This window comes from Oncorhynchus masou, chromosome 8 (genome assembly GCF_036934945.1).
Source record: "Oncorhynchus masou masou isolate Uvic2021 chromosome 8, UVic_Omas_1.1, whole genome shotgun sequence".
Taxonomy (NCBI): Eukaryota; Metazoa; Chordata; class Actinopteri; order Salmoniformes; family Salmonidae; genus Oncorhynchus; species Oncorhynchus masou.
The window spans coordinates 35,716,341-35,731,059 of NC_088219.1; the positions used below are offsets into that span (position 1 = coordinate 35,716,341).

General features: G+C 44.2%; 1 protein-coding gene across 2 annotated transcripts in view; it reads right to left on the bottom strand.

The window, feature by feature from the left end:
- The window catches only part of ttll11 (tubulin tyrosine ligase-like family, member 11), a 40,657-nt gene extending 28,903 nt beyond the window's left edge, over positions 1-11,754 (bottom strand). The window contains exons 1-3 of one of the 2 annotated variants that reach the window (XM_064972291.1): positions 11,647-11,754; positions 2,395-2,494; positions 868-1,001 (exon numbers count right to left, since the gene is read on the bottom strand). In XM_064972291.1, the coding sequence (XP_064828363.1) occupies positions 868-999 (132 nt within the window). In that variant the 5' untranslated portion in view covers positions 1,000-1,001; positions 2,395-2,494; positions 11,647-11,754. Of the gene's footprint in view, positions 1-867; positions 1,002-2,394; positions 2,495-10,505 lie in introns of both variants that reach the window. The other variant, XM_064972290.1, reaches the window with a different exon arrangement.
- Between the last annotated feature and the right edge of the window lie 2,965 nt (positions 11,755-14,719).

Consider the following 14,719-nt stretch of genomic DNA (forward strand, 5'->3'; position numbering starts at 1 on the left):
CTGGAGGGAAGTAGTCTTACAGTGCCAGTGTTTCCCCTATTTTAATTTAGCAGGGGCGGGGCGCTAGTGCTAAATCGTTGCCGCCACAAAAAAAGATTAATGATACGAATATATACTCAGTTTATTAGGTACACCAATCTAGTACCGGGTCAGACCCACCCTTTGCCTCTGGAACAGCCTGAATTCTTTGGGGCATGGAAACTTACCTAACGTATGCCAGAAAAACATTGACTGATACTGGAACCAGCGCGCCTGGCACAGACGATCATACCATGCTCAACGTCTCTTAGGTCACTCGTTTTGCCCGTTCAAACGTTCAATCGAACAGTAACTGAATGCCTCGATGCCTGCTTTATATAACAAGCCACGGCCACTGTCTGTGGGAGCAAACCATTTTCGTGAATGGGATGGTGTACCTAATAAACAGTCCACGGAGTGTATATACTGTATGTTTTTATATATCATTTGGGGGATGGTAAAACGTTCAGTGTAAACTTAAACTACTAAAACCAGATATAAAGTATGCAGAAATGATAATGCTATATATTGTTTTTTATAAGATCATCTTTGAGAACTAATAATCACCAACAAAAAAGAAAACACGAGTCAGGGAGAATCAAACATTCTCAGTGGCATGGGGCCCCCGTTGATTTTATCATTTTTTTGTCACTTAGATATAAGAACACGGCATAAGCCATGGCAAAATGTGTAGAATTGCAAGAAATTTGCTTTAAAACCGAGGGCCTCTAAAACCCACACCAACTTTGCCACCGGGAAACACTGAACGCAGCTGAAAACAGAGGTGGTGAGACAGGCATTTACACAGGCAGCTCAATTCTAATCTCTTGCCCAATTATTGTCCTCTACCTGTGTGGAGAAGAGCTGGTACTCCTCGGGCAGGATCCAGGAGCGGGGGTAGAAGTTGTACTCCTCAGGGAACAGCTCCTGCATGGTCCTTACAGCTCGTGTCAGGTTGATCTTCCTCAGCATCTCAATCATACCTACAGAACAATTCACAGATGGTCAGAAACAGGAAAGGGCCTTTCCCAAACTGTCGCCACAAAGTTGGAAGCGTAGAATCGTCTAGAATGTCATTGTATGCTGTAGCGTTAAGATTTCCTGCCACTGGAACCTAGCCTGAACCATGAAAAACAGCCCAAGACCATTATTCCTCCTCCACCAAACTTTACAGTTGGTACTATGCGTTGGGGAAGATCGCGTTCTCCTGGCATGCGCCAAACCCAGATTCGTCCATCGGACTGCCAGATGGTGAAGCATGATTTATGACTACAGAGAACGTGTTTCCACTGTTCCAGAGTCCAAATGGTGGTGAGCTTTGGTGATCTTTGGCTTGTTTGTGGCTGCGCGGCCATTGAAATCCAAGATCCCGAAGAAACAGTTATTGTGCTGACGTTGTTTCCAGGGGCAGTTTGGGACTCGGTAGCGAGTGTTGCAACTGAAGACAGACGATTTTTACACGCTACGTGCTTCGGCACTCGGTGGTCCTGTTCTGTGAGCTTGTGTGGCCTACCACTTTGCAGCAGAGCCATTGTTGCTCCTAGACGTTTCCGCTTTATAATAACAGCACTTACAGTTGACCGGGGCAGCTCCAGCAGGGCCGAAATTTGACAAAATGACTTGTTGGAAAAGTGGCATCCTATGACAGTGCCACGTTGAAAGTCCCTGAGCTCTTCAGTAAGGCCATTCTACTGCCAATGTTTGTCTACGGAGATTGCATTGCTGTGTGCTTGATTTTATACACCTGTCAGCAACAGGTGTAGCTGAAATAGCCCGAATCCACTAACTTGAAGGGGTGTCCACATACTTTTGTATATATAGTGTATATTGAGAGGTAGAAGACAAGAGAGAAACAGATCGGTGTAAAAGAGGTAATTTGGTGAACCACATTCAGGTGATAAGCAACCTTGCCCAAGAGCTGAAGACTTGGCTAAGATCTTACAACAACAGAAAAGGTTCCAAAAGGGTGGCTGTCTCCTTAGGACAACCCTTTTAAAGTTCCAGGTAGAACCCTTTTGGGTTCCAGGTAGAACCCTCTGTCGAAAGGGTTCTACACTGAACCCAAAAGGGTTCTACAGACATTACAATAAATCAGTAATACTTGGTTATTACCTTGGCATGACAAGGCATTAACAAAGCTGGGCTTAGCAAGGCTCGCATAACAGGATGCATGCCAAAAACCTGCCTGACAACAGTGCTTCCCACTATAATATTATATAGGGGGTAGGACTGACCAATACATTTTTAGTTAAAAGAGGCTCTGGATGTTGAATTGGGAAACTGGAAAATCATCTGTGGGAAACACTGTGACAACATACAAAATGGTGCCCGGCATCTCCCATAGGTTCTTTCCATAAATAGAGGGGATCAGTCTACCTGGGAACTTGTTGACCTGTCCAGAGATGATGTTGTCATTGTCATGGAAAGAGACACCATGCCAGTAGATGTCACAGGCAGACCGTCTACCCACAGGGAACTGGAAAAGGAAGAAGAGCCATGTTAGAGGATGGGGTTTTGATGAGGCCATTTGATTGTAATGAATAAGAGAAATCATTTCAGGCCAAGGCGTAGGGGTGGCCCTTCCAGTGACACTAGGAGACAGAGCTTATCCTCCCAGTGGGTAAAGTGAATGAGACTTGCAATCCGGTGTTAGCTAATCATATACTGTAAGTCTCTGTTGAGGAGGAGCCCTGGCAGGGGGGATGACATGTTTTCAACAACCCCCTGCTGGGGTCTGCCCTGGACCACTGAAACCTTCCTGCTAACCCTTCACACACACACACGGTGTCACCAGCGGTGGCAACATACTGTCTCGTCACATCAAACAGAAAATGTGGGTTATTGTCTGGAATCTACCTTTATGATGGTTAAAGTTAGGGAATCTCACCACTCTACACATCGTATTTCTATCTGCGATGTTCTGACATATCCTCATTGCCACCTCAAGTGAAGAGGCCCAAGGTGGCCCTTGAAGAAAAACGACTTGGATTTCAGATGTGAACACGTGATCTTACGGGAGGTCAACGTGGTAACACGCAAAGCAACGTGATAACACGAAACACGTGAAGTCCTTTAGTTTTTTTCTGTTTGGGGAGCTACATGCCAGGGGAGGTGTAGGACCATCCTATGGTCCGAAACTGAATAAAGAAAGAAAGAGTGCGAGACAAAAACATGCATGACAGTCAAAGCCTGCTATAAATACGATCTCATAGATTTCAATGTTTAACCACCCCTTAATCTTATCAGCCAATTGGGTCACATTCATTTGGGCAGTATCTAGTGGAGGAGGGGGAAGAGAGGACGGGAATAGCCCCATCTGTGAGTGCATTCCAGAACTTCATCTAACACACTAACACACACACAAAGGGTCACTTGTGGACATTGCGTGATTTGAGTGAATAATGAACAATTCTAGTTCTTCTGGCACCGTCCCACAGTTCAGAAGAGGACATGAGCTCATCTCCTTACCATTCAATCATAATTGGCTGAGAGACATTGGCATGAATTAGCAGACTTGTCTTGGCAAGCCTGATCATTCCTCCCGATCCAGCCTGGTAAGGTTGCCTGGCAGTGGGCACGTAACAGTTTTATAACAAGATCTGTACTCTGCCTGTCAACCCGTCGCCTCACTATTCTTTCACATCATACTAAAGTTGGAGTTGTTAGGCGAGCTATCCATGTCAACAATGCTACACGTGGCCGAATATGCCAAGCGGTTAAGTCAGCCCTTGGCACGTGGCCATGTATGGTGTTGTTGGTAGAGGGCAAGTGAGAGACAGACCGGTTTAACAGAGGTGATTTGGTGAACCACGTTCAGGTGATTGGTAACCTTGCCCAAGACCTGAAGACTTGCCTACACTCTTAGAGGGGAAAGTCTCCATCGGACAACCCTTTTTTGGTTCCAGGACAACCCTTTTTTGGTTCCAGGACAACCCTTTTTTGGTTCCAGGACAACCCTTTTTTGGTTCCAGGACAACCCTTTTTTGGTTCCAGGACAACCCTTTTTTGGTTCCAGGACAACCCTTTTTTGGTTCCACAGAAAGACAGTAGGTTAGGCTAAAATATTTTTTATTTTAATCCAGAAACGGTTATTGATGACAGCCTACTGTCTTTAAAAAATATATATTTTTAAATCAACCTCACTTGGGAAGTAGTAGAAAACAGAAAGATAATCTGTCAGATCCAAATTAAAACAGACATTATCCTCCCTATTTCAAGTGACGTTTGACTTTCCCTATTTATCCGTCTCAATCTGACTCTTTCCTGTGCAGCTCCCTGAGGGGAATATAATCATATTGGATTATCAGAGATTACTCTCTAATCATTTCCTACCGTTAAGAGAAGGCCATATGCTGAAAAGTCAGCAGACAGAGATGCCTCTGGGGCTTCAAAAGTGCTGTGCCAACAAAACCACCCGGTTAGACAGCAGCCAGAATGTTAGGCCTAGTTCCCTGACACATTATGGCCAAGCCTTATAGGCTACACTAACTCAGTGAGCAAACCATGATTAGGACCCTGCCCAGGGCCTATTATGGTGCTATAATCTAACATACAAAATGCCCTTAGTGACAGTCAATGATACGGAGGGCTTGTTCCCCCATAGCAGAGCCAGGCTTTGGACAGTTTCTCTCATGCAGGCTGAAGCTACTTTACGCAAGACTAGACTACGCCTGGGGAATAACACTAGTGTCGGTCCTCATCCTAAAAATAAAAAAAAATGTTTTTTTTAAACTCAGGAAATGGATAGCAGCGAGTGGGTGTAGTGAGCGACTGAGGGTAATGTCTAACGACAGATGACAGTAAGGGTGGGTCATCTGCAGTGGAGCATGGATCAATAACAACCGTAGAGTGCGGGAGTAGTGTAGGAAATGAGAGGAGAGATGGGTCACTTTCTCTCTGTCGTCGATCAATACATTTAGGCTTAGCGGGAAGACTGTGCGATTCTCCCACTGTGCATCTCGTCTTTCGGGCCTAGCCCACATCGTTTCAGTACATGCAATGCACCGCAAGCATATCCAATGTCATGTTAGGCTACTGGCAAAACTTAAAACCGCATGTCCCTTACTGGTTATCAGTGAAAAGCGAAGTTGAGAACCAGAGCCATACAGTAAATGGCTCTGGAATCAACTAACGAGACCGGCTTCCTGCCGTAGGAAGGAATGGGGGAATTAGATGTCATTATTGTAATGTAATTATTGTAATTGAATATGGAGGGAGGAACCACTCTCCGAGTTCACATATGGGCCAAAATCTTCAAAGACCTACTCGGATAATAAATGATATTAGATAATCAAATTGTTCCAAGTTCCTCCTCTCCATACACCTGGCTTTAGTCTACTAAAGGTCAAAGTGTCACTCAAAACATGTTACGCTGAATATTCTCCTGCCACTGAAAGGTAGGTAGGCCTTAATATACTTTCCTACCTAAACGAGTGTAATTCCTTACGAAACTAAAATAAAAAATATTTTAAAATATGATTTGGGGGATTTTCACAAAATGTAATCCATAGAACGGAAGGATTATTGACACATATCTTAAAACACAATTGAGAAATACATTTATGACATGTTGGCCTTACTAAAGCCTCTCTCATGAAAATATATAAATATATATGCACTGCTCAAAAAAATAAAGGGAACACTAAAATAACACATCCTAGATCTGAATGAATGAAATATTCTTATTAAATACTTATTTCTTTACATAGTTGAATGTGCTGACAACAAAATCACACAAAAATTATCAATGGAAATCAAATTTATCAACCCATGGAGGTCTGGAATTGGAGTCACGCTCAAAATTAAGGTGGAAAACCACACTACAGGCTGATCCAACTTTGATGTAATGTCCTTAAAACAAGTCAAAGTGAGGCTCAGTAGTGTGTGTGGCCTCCACGTGCCTGTATGACCTCCCTACAACGCCTGGGCATGCGAATTTGCCAATCTTGGTGTTCTCTGGCAAATGCCAAACGTCCTGCACGGTGTTGGGCTGTAAGCACAACCCCCACCTGTGGACGTCGGGCCCTCATACCACCCTCATAGAGTCTGTTTCTGACCGTTTGAGCAGACATGCACATTTGTGGCCTGCTCGAGGTCATTTTGCAGGACTCTGGCAGTGCTCCTCCTGCTCCTCCTTGCACAAAGGCGGAGGTAGCGGTCCTGCTGCTGGATTGTTGCCCTCCTCCACGTCTTCTGATGTACTGGCCTGTCTCCTGGTAGCGCCTCCATGCTCTGGACACTACGCTGACAGACACAGCAAACCTTCTTGCCACAGCTCGCATTGATGTTCCATCCTGGATGAGCTGCACTACCTGAGCCACTTGTGTGGGTTGTAGACTCCATCTCATGCTACCACTAGAATGAAAGCACCGCCAGCATTCAAAAGTGACCAAAACATTAGCCAGGAAGCATAGGAACTGAGAAGTGGTCTGTTGTCACCACCTGCAGAACCACTCCTTTATTGGGGGTGTCTTGCTAATTGCCTATAATTTCCACCTGTTGTCTATTCCATTTGCACAACAGCATGTGAAATTTATTGTCAATCAGTGTTGCTTCCTAAGTGGACAGTTTGATTTCACAGAATTGTGATTGACTTGGGAGTTACATTGTGTTGTTTAAGTGTTCCCTTTATTTTTTTTAAGCAGTGTATAATTTATATTTTCCAATATTCATAAATGAATGTAAGAAAATTGTTATTGAAAATACCAAATCATATTACAGAGCAAGTTTCATATGACACCAACTTAAGCAACGACAGATGAAACAGAGTTTCAAAGGAGGCCTGGGTAAGGCCAAAGGCCATGTCACAAATATTCCCAACTTAAAATGAATGATGTAAATTATGCTTAAAAGATACAAATATCACATATACAGTACCAGTCGAAAGTTTGGACACACCTACTCATTCAAGGGTTTTTCTTCATTTGTACACATATGGAATCATGTAGTGACCAACAACAACAAAAAAGTGTTAAACAAATCAAAATATATTTTATACTTAAGATTCTTCAAAGTAGCCACAACTTTGCCTTGAAGACAGCTTTGAACACTCTTGGCATTCTCTCAACCAGCTTCATGAGGTAGTCACCTGGAATGCATTTAAATTAACAGGTGTGCCTTGTTAAAAGTTAATATGTGGAATTTATTTCCTTCTTAAATGGTTTGAGCCAATCAGTTGTGTTGTGACAAGGTAGGGGTGGTATACAGAAGATATACTTTTTTGGTAAAAGACCAAGTCCATCTTATGGCAAGAACAGCTCAACCAAGCAAAGAGAAACAGTCCATCATTACTTTAAAAGACATGAAGGTCAAGAACTTTGAACATTTCTTCAAGTGCAGTCGCAAAAACAATCAAGTGCTATGATGAAACTGGCTCTCATGAGGACCGCCACAGGAAAGGAAAACCCAGAGTTACCTCTGCTGCAGAGGATACGTTCATTAGTCACCAGCCTTAGAAATTGCAACCCAAATAAATGCTTCAGAGGTAAAGTAACAGACACATCTCAACATCAACTGCAAAGAAATCATCACTAAAGGACATCAATAATAAAGAAGAGACTTGCTTGGGCCAAGAAATATAAGCAATGGACATTAGACCAGTACAAATCTGTCCTTTGGTCTGATGAGTTCAAATTTGAGATTTATGGTCCCAACCGCCATGTCTTTGTGAGACGCAGAGTAGGTGAACGGATGATCTCTGCATGTGTGGTCCCCACCGTGAAGCATGGAGGAGCAGGTGTGATGTGGCTTTACTAGTGACACTGTCTGTGATTCATTTAGAATTCAAGGGACAGTTAACCAGCATGGCTACCACAGCATTCTGCAGCAATACGCCATCCTATCTGGTTTTGCGCTTAGTGGGACTATCATTTGTTTTTCAACAGGACAATGACAGGACACCTCCAGGCTGTGTAAGTGATATTTGACCAAGAAGGAGAGTGATGGACTGCTGCATCAGAGGACCTGGCCTCCACAATCACTCAACGTCAACCCAATTGAGATGGTTTGGGATGAGTTAGACAGCAGAGTGAAGGAAAAGCAGCCAACAAGTGCTCAGCATATGTGGGAACTCCTTCAAGACTGTTGGAAAAGCATTGAAGCTGGTTGAGAGAATGCCAAGAGAGTGCAAAGCTGTCAAAGGCAAAGGGTGGCTACTTTGAAGAATCTCAAATATAAACTATATTTTGATTTGTGTAACACGTGTGTTATTTCATAGGTTTGATGTCTTCACTATTACTATACAACGTAGAAAATAGTAATAAAAAAATAAAAATTAATGAGTAGGTGTCTAGAAATTTGAATGGTCCTGTATGTCAACAATCCTTCCTCCGAAAGGACCCTAAATATGAATAGAAATTTGTGAAAATCATTTTGTTCTGTTCTATTTGTGAGAAATCACTCACTACACCTCAGCACTGCATGCCTCAAACCTCTTCAGACTGACAGGGGATCAGTTACGCCCTTGACTATGTTAAAGGTGCATCTGTCAGAACAAAGGGTAATGTATAGGGCCTCCGTCTACAAAAGTTTTGAAACCAGATCAGATGGTGCTGAGGCGGACTTGGAAAGGATTACGTTTCTACGCACGGCGGTCATCCGTGGTGATAGTAAAGAGAGTTGTTTACCTCTCACAAACTCCTCTGGGTCTCATGTATAATGAACCACACCGTTGATAATGGCTGAAGGCAGGTATTAATTGCGTCACATTCGTTGCCTGTAGGGCCGAACAGATGGAGCTCGCCTGGCGACGTGAGGAGACCCATATCAATTAGCCATCTCATAAATGTATTAAAAGACATTGCTTGCCATTAAGCACAACTTTCAGGCAGCACATACCCAGGGGCAGGCTGTGTAACCGCATACGGGACTTGGGGCGGTCAGGCCGGTGTGAAAGGGTTAACAGAGGCCGTGTGACCTCATCCATGTGTTGTAGGACACGGTCAATCAACACTAACATTGAAGGCCTTCTATGCTATTCTTTATCAAGCCCTTGAGGGACAAAAGACTACGAACAGATTAAAACTGTTGTTGCAACAAAGATTAATGGGGTGTATAGTGGTAGCTGCTATACCGGTTATAACATTGTTGTTCCTTTATATAGTTGTTGTAGTAATTCACGCTGTTCTGTATTATTAGCGTCAGTCCTACAGTAAACTGGAGTCGTGCACCCCTGATAGATGTAGGCCACTCACGGCCGGCCCGCTCATCAGGCAGGATTCGGCGGCCGTCTACAGCGGCAGATTGACGCGGGCGGCCTTTTCTGAGGCAACCTGCGCAACAACTTCAAAATAAAAGGAGAGCTGCACACTCTAGGAGCTCAGATGCAAAACGTCTTCGTCAGGGTTTATGACTGCCCGACAACAACACATAAAACCTCACATAATTCTGCCCCCAAAACAATGACAATTTGCTTCATCCGGTGGCATAACAGGTTGTTTTTTTAGGTTGAGTGTTGATGTCGCCCTGTGATAAGCAGTGGCCACTTAGTCAAAATATGTTGCGTGTCCATTCCCAGCATGCCTCTCCAGGGTGCTGTTGGATTTGACGAGTGCTGTATGTCAACAATCCATCCTCCAAAAGGAGCCTAAATATGGATAGAAATGTGTCAAAATCCCCTTGATACCATTCCACTCATTCCGTTCCAGCCATTACCACAAGCCCGCCCTCCCCAATTAAAAAGGTGCCACCAACCTCCTGTGATGGTCATTCATACAATTCCATTGAGGGCTGACATGGTAAACTGCACCCCAGTAAACACGAGCCAATGTCTTTTTGGATGGTTTTTTTGTTGGTCTTGTCCAGATGTCCTTTTTGGTGGATTACAAACGGTAGGCTTACCACGTAGATGGGCATTCATCCAATTCAGTTTCAGCTAACACTGTAGGCTACACCTCAGTCAGCACAGGCCGACGCCGGCTGGATGCTTTTTTTTGGTGCAGTCCGGACCGGCCTTGATTTCCACATCCACAGATATTTTGTTTTTGGTCCGGACCAAATCTGAACCACTTATAGATGTCTATATTTGGTTCAGATTTGGTTAGGTCTGGACCAGCCTTGATTTGGCCCAAAACATAGACGTCTATAAATGACATCTTTTCAACTTTCATTCAAAACCTAAAAATGACCTAGTTTCAACTTCCGGAAAATAAGTATTATTCAACTTCCGGAAGATGCCTTCTCAACGTCCTGGAAAATATGTACTAAACGTACGGAAAATACGTATTTTCACCTTTCATTCAGAACCTAAATTGAACGCAACTTCAACATCTGAACAATACGTATTTTAGACTTATTTTCAATGTCATTTAGCTTACTGGGATTATACTAGTTTTGCAGGGGCCACATTTTTTTGGTCTCAACGAGGGCGGCGGAATGGCAAGGACCGGCCCAGAAGCTTCTGAACCCCCTAACTTAAGCACAGAGGCCATGTTGACTATCTATCGCCTACATTTTGTCAATAAATATTAATCAATGAAACAAGCACTTACCTCTTTCCATTTGAGCTGCCTGATGCTGAGCTTCAGTGCCTCCAAAGAGGTTTTGGCTTTGAACGTGTCCACGGTGACTGGCTTCCTTCTCTTCGCAACTTTGTTGGCGTCCTCTTTGTTGTGTGGGCCTACTTTGATGTCTTCTGGCAGGTGGATGGGAACAGTGTTCCCATTTGTTTCCGTCTTCCCCTGCAGCATCTTCCCAGTCCCTTTGATTTGAAGCGTCTGCTGCTCATTGTCTTTTCGATTCACAGGTTTCCCCGAATTGGCATTGGAAGCTACTATTGTCCCTTGCAGTGCAGGTACTGAATCCTGCTTGGTGCCGGTGTTCTTCTCATCTTTGCCTAGTTTGCTCCTATTTTTACTCTGATTCCTGCAAGTGACAGAGGTCTTGGGTGGTTCCCTCTGGGCTGCGGGGGTACAACTAGCCGGGATTGGGGAGACAGATGCGGGCGGGGATGCCACCAGCACCTCATCCTCGATCATATCTGCCTCCTCCTTCTCCACACCCTCGCCGGATGATTTCATTTGTTCGAGTTGAACCTTCACTTTTACATAATGATCACTCATTATACGAATAAATACCACAAGGCAGGGCTCGGCAATAACGCACAGCCCGAAAATAATGTGTGAGCCAGTGACAAACAGAATTTTGCATAGCTGTCCAGTCACACGCAAGCTACAGTGTAACCACTCGTGGACCAGCTTGCCTAACGTTGCAACGGTGCCGACAGTTCAGCTAGACTACAGATGATTCAGTGAAACCGCCCATGGACGGAGCCCATGTCAGCTGTCATCGTTAAATTGCCTAGTAGCTAGCCAAGTAAGGCTTTAAACTAGGCTATTGTATGTGAGGTTTGGGCAAAATCTTCCCACGAGATATAGCTAACGTTAGCTAACTACTTTGTTTCATCCCCGGAAAGTAAATGTTTGCTTAGGTTGCGATAGCTGGCTATCATTATTCAATCACTGAGTAGAGTAAATTGCAGGGCTAGCAGGCTAGCTAACACCAGTGGACATTGCTGGCTTGACTGCCTCACACCGCTAGCTTGCACCTAGCGAACAGTAACACATCAGTTGTCTTTTGTGTCATCCACAGAATCGAATGTCACCATTTAATCTACAGATTGTATCGAGTTACCTTTCAAATGCATTTATAGCAAGTGAATATCGTCCGATCATCGGGACAAGACTGTCGTGCGGCAGATGTGCCCCTGCCTGGCTGTCACTGTGCCTGGGTCGGCGGAAGAGTCATTTTGGCAACAATTGCGCAGGGCCAGCAGCACAAATGATGACGTCACTTCGCATGGAAAGGTTGAAACCTTCAAAATAAAAGCCCGCATTTCAAAACATTGCAAATGTGAATAACTCAATGAAAAGATATTACATTTGAACTAATGTCCATTTGTATTGTGCGTATAAGGATAAGGAATTGATGGAAACAATTATGCTTCCCCTACAAAAAATGAACACCACTATCGAACAATACAATGTTCAGACTGCTATGTTCACAATATTGGGCTGTAGAGAAAAAACAATTTTATGTGCAAAGGAAAAGTTGGGTTGGGTATACTCAGTAGGGCCTGTAGAATACCCAGCAGCACTTTCTATTCCACTGAATACATTCACTGCAATATAGGCATAGTATAGGCATATATTATAGGCACATTAATGACATATTTGCTTATAGAGAAACAAATACCCCATGTGTCGAAGTAAACTTGGTGTTGGGATTAATCAGTAGGGTCTGTAGAATATATACAGTACCAGGCAAAAGTTTGGGCACATCTACTCATTCAAGTGTTTTTCTATATTTTTACTATTTTCTACATTGTAGAATAATAGTGAATACATACTATGAAATAACACATATGGAGTCATGTAGAACCAAAAAAGTGTTAAACAAGTTAAAATGTATTTAATATGAGAGATTACTCTATACTCCTCTATAAACTGGAGTGAAGGAGAAGCAGTCAATAAGGGCTCAGCATGTGTGGGAACTCCTTCAAGACTGTTGGAAAAGCAGTTCTCGTGAAGCTGGTTGAGAGAATTGCAAGAGTGTGCAAAGCTGTTATCAAGGCAAAGGGTGGCTACTTTGAAGAATAACAAACCTCAAATATATTTGGATTTGTTTCACACTTTTTTGGTTATTACATGATTCCATATGTGTTATTTCATAGGTTTGATGTCTTCACTATTATTCTACAACGTAGAAAATAGTCACACACAATGAATGAGTAGCTGTGTCCAAACTTTTGACTGGTACTGTATAAGGTGTTATTTCTTGGGGGACTGTGGTATAAATACCCAGCTGCACTTTATACTGCACCCACTACATTCACTGTAATACACTATAGGCCTATAAATTGCATAGTAGGAAGTGCTGCTGGGTATTTACACAACAGTCCCACAACAAATAACACCATATTTACATTCCACAGACCCTACTGAGTATTCCCAATTGCACTTTTACCTTGGCATGTAGAATAGTTTTTTCTCTATAAGCCAATATGTTAAAGGGTTCCAAAGGGGTTCTACGGTGATCCCCATAAGAGAACCCTTTTTGGTTCCAGGTCAAACTATTTTGGCTTCCAGGTAGAACCCTCTGTAGAATGGGTTCTACCTGCAACCAAAAGGGTTCTACCTGGAACCAAAAAATGGTTCTTCAAAAGGGTTCTCCTATGGGGACAGCCGAAGAACCATTTTAGTTTCTACATAGCACCTTTTTTTCTAAGAGTCTAGTGTAGGCTTATTGCATCGCAAGTGAATGAAGTGTGGGTAGAGTAGAAAGTACTGCTGGGTAATTAGACCTCAGTCCCCCAACAAAAAAAACACCATATATAGATTCTACAGACCCGACTGAGTATTTCCAACCTCACTTGTACTTTTTACACATAGAATCGATTTCGACGAGCCATTGCTGCATGGACCTAGCTTTGTGCATAGAGGCATTGTCATGCTGAAACGGGGAAGGACCTTCCCCAAACTGTTGCCATAAAGCTGGAAGCACATAATCGTTTATAATGGCATTGCATGCTGTAACTTTAAGGTTTCCCTTCACTGGAAGTTAGCGGCCGAGCCCCAACCATGAAAAACAACCCTAGACCATTATTCCTCCTCCACCAAACTTTGCATTTGGCACTATGCATCCGGGCAGGTAGCATTCTCCTGGCTTCTGCCAAACCCAGATTTGTCCGTCAGACTACTGTTTCCACTGCTCCAGAGTCCAATGGCAGCGAGCTTTACATTTTACATTTACATTTAAGTCATTTAGCAGACGCTCTTATCCAGAGCGACTTACAAATTGGTGAATTCACCTTCTGACATCAGTGGAACAGCCACTTTACAATAGTGCATCTAAATCCTTTAAGGGGGGGGTGAGAAGGATTGCTTTATCCTATCCTAGGTATTCCTTGAAGAGGTGGGGTTTCAGGTGTCTCCGGAAGGTGGTGATTGACTCCGCTGTCCTGGCGTCGTGAGGGAGTTTGTTCCACCATTGGGGGGCCAGAGCAGCGAACAGTTTTGACTGGGCTGAGCGGGAACTGTACTTCCTCAGTGGTAGGGAGGCGAGCAGGCCAGAGGTGGATGAACGCAGTGCCCTTGTTTGGGTGTAGGGCCTGATCAGAGCCTGGAGGTACTGCGGTGCCGTTCCCCTCACAGCTCCGTAGGCAAGCACCATGGTCTTGTAGCGGATGCGAGCGTCAACTGGAAGCCAGTGGAGAGAGCGGAGGAGCGGGGTGACGTGAGAGAACTTGGGAAGGTTGAACACCAGACGGGCTGCGGCGTTCTGGATGAGTTGTAGGGGTTTAATGGCACAGGCAGGGAGCCCAGCCAACAGCGAGTTGCAGTAATCCAGACGGGAGATGACAAGTGCCTGGATTAGGACCTGCACCGCTTCCTGTGTGAGGCAGGGGCGTACTCTGCGGATGTTGTAGAGCATGAACCTACAGGAACGGGCCACCGCCTTGATGTTAGTTGAGAACGACAGGGTGTTGTCCAGGATCACGCCAAGGTTCTTAGCGCTCTGGGAGGAGGAAACAATGGAGTTGTCAACCGTGATGGCGAGATCATGGAACGGGCAGTCTTTCCCCGGGAGGAAGAGCAACTCCGTCTTGCCGAGGTTCAGCTTGAGGTGGTGATCCGTCATCCACACTGATATGTCTGCCAGACATGCAGAGATGCGATTTGCCACCTGGTCATCAGAAGGGGGAAAG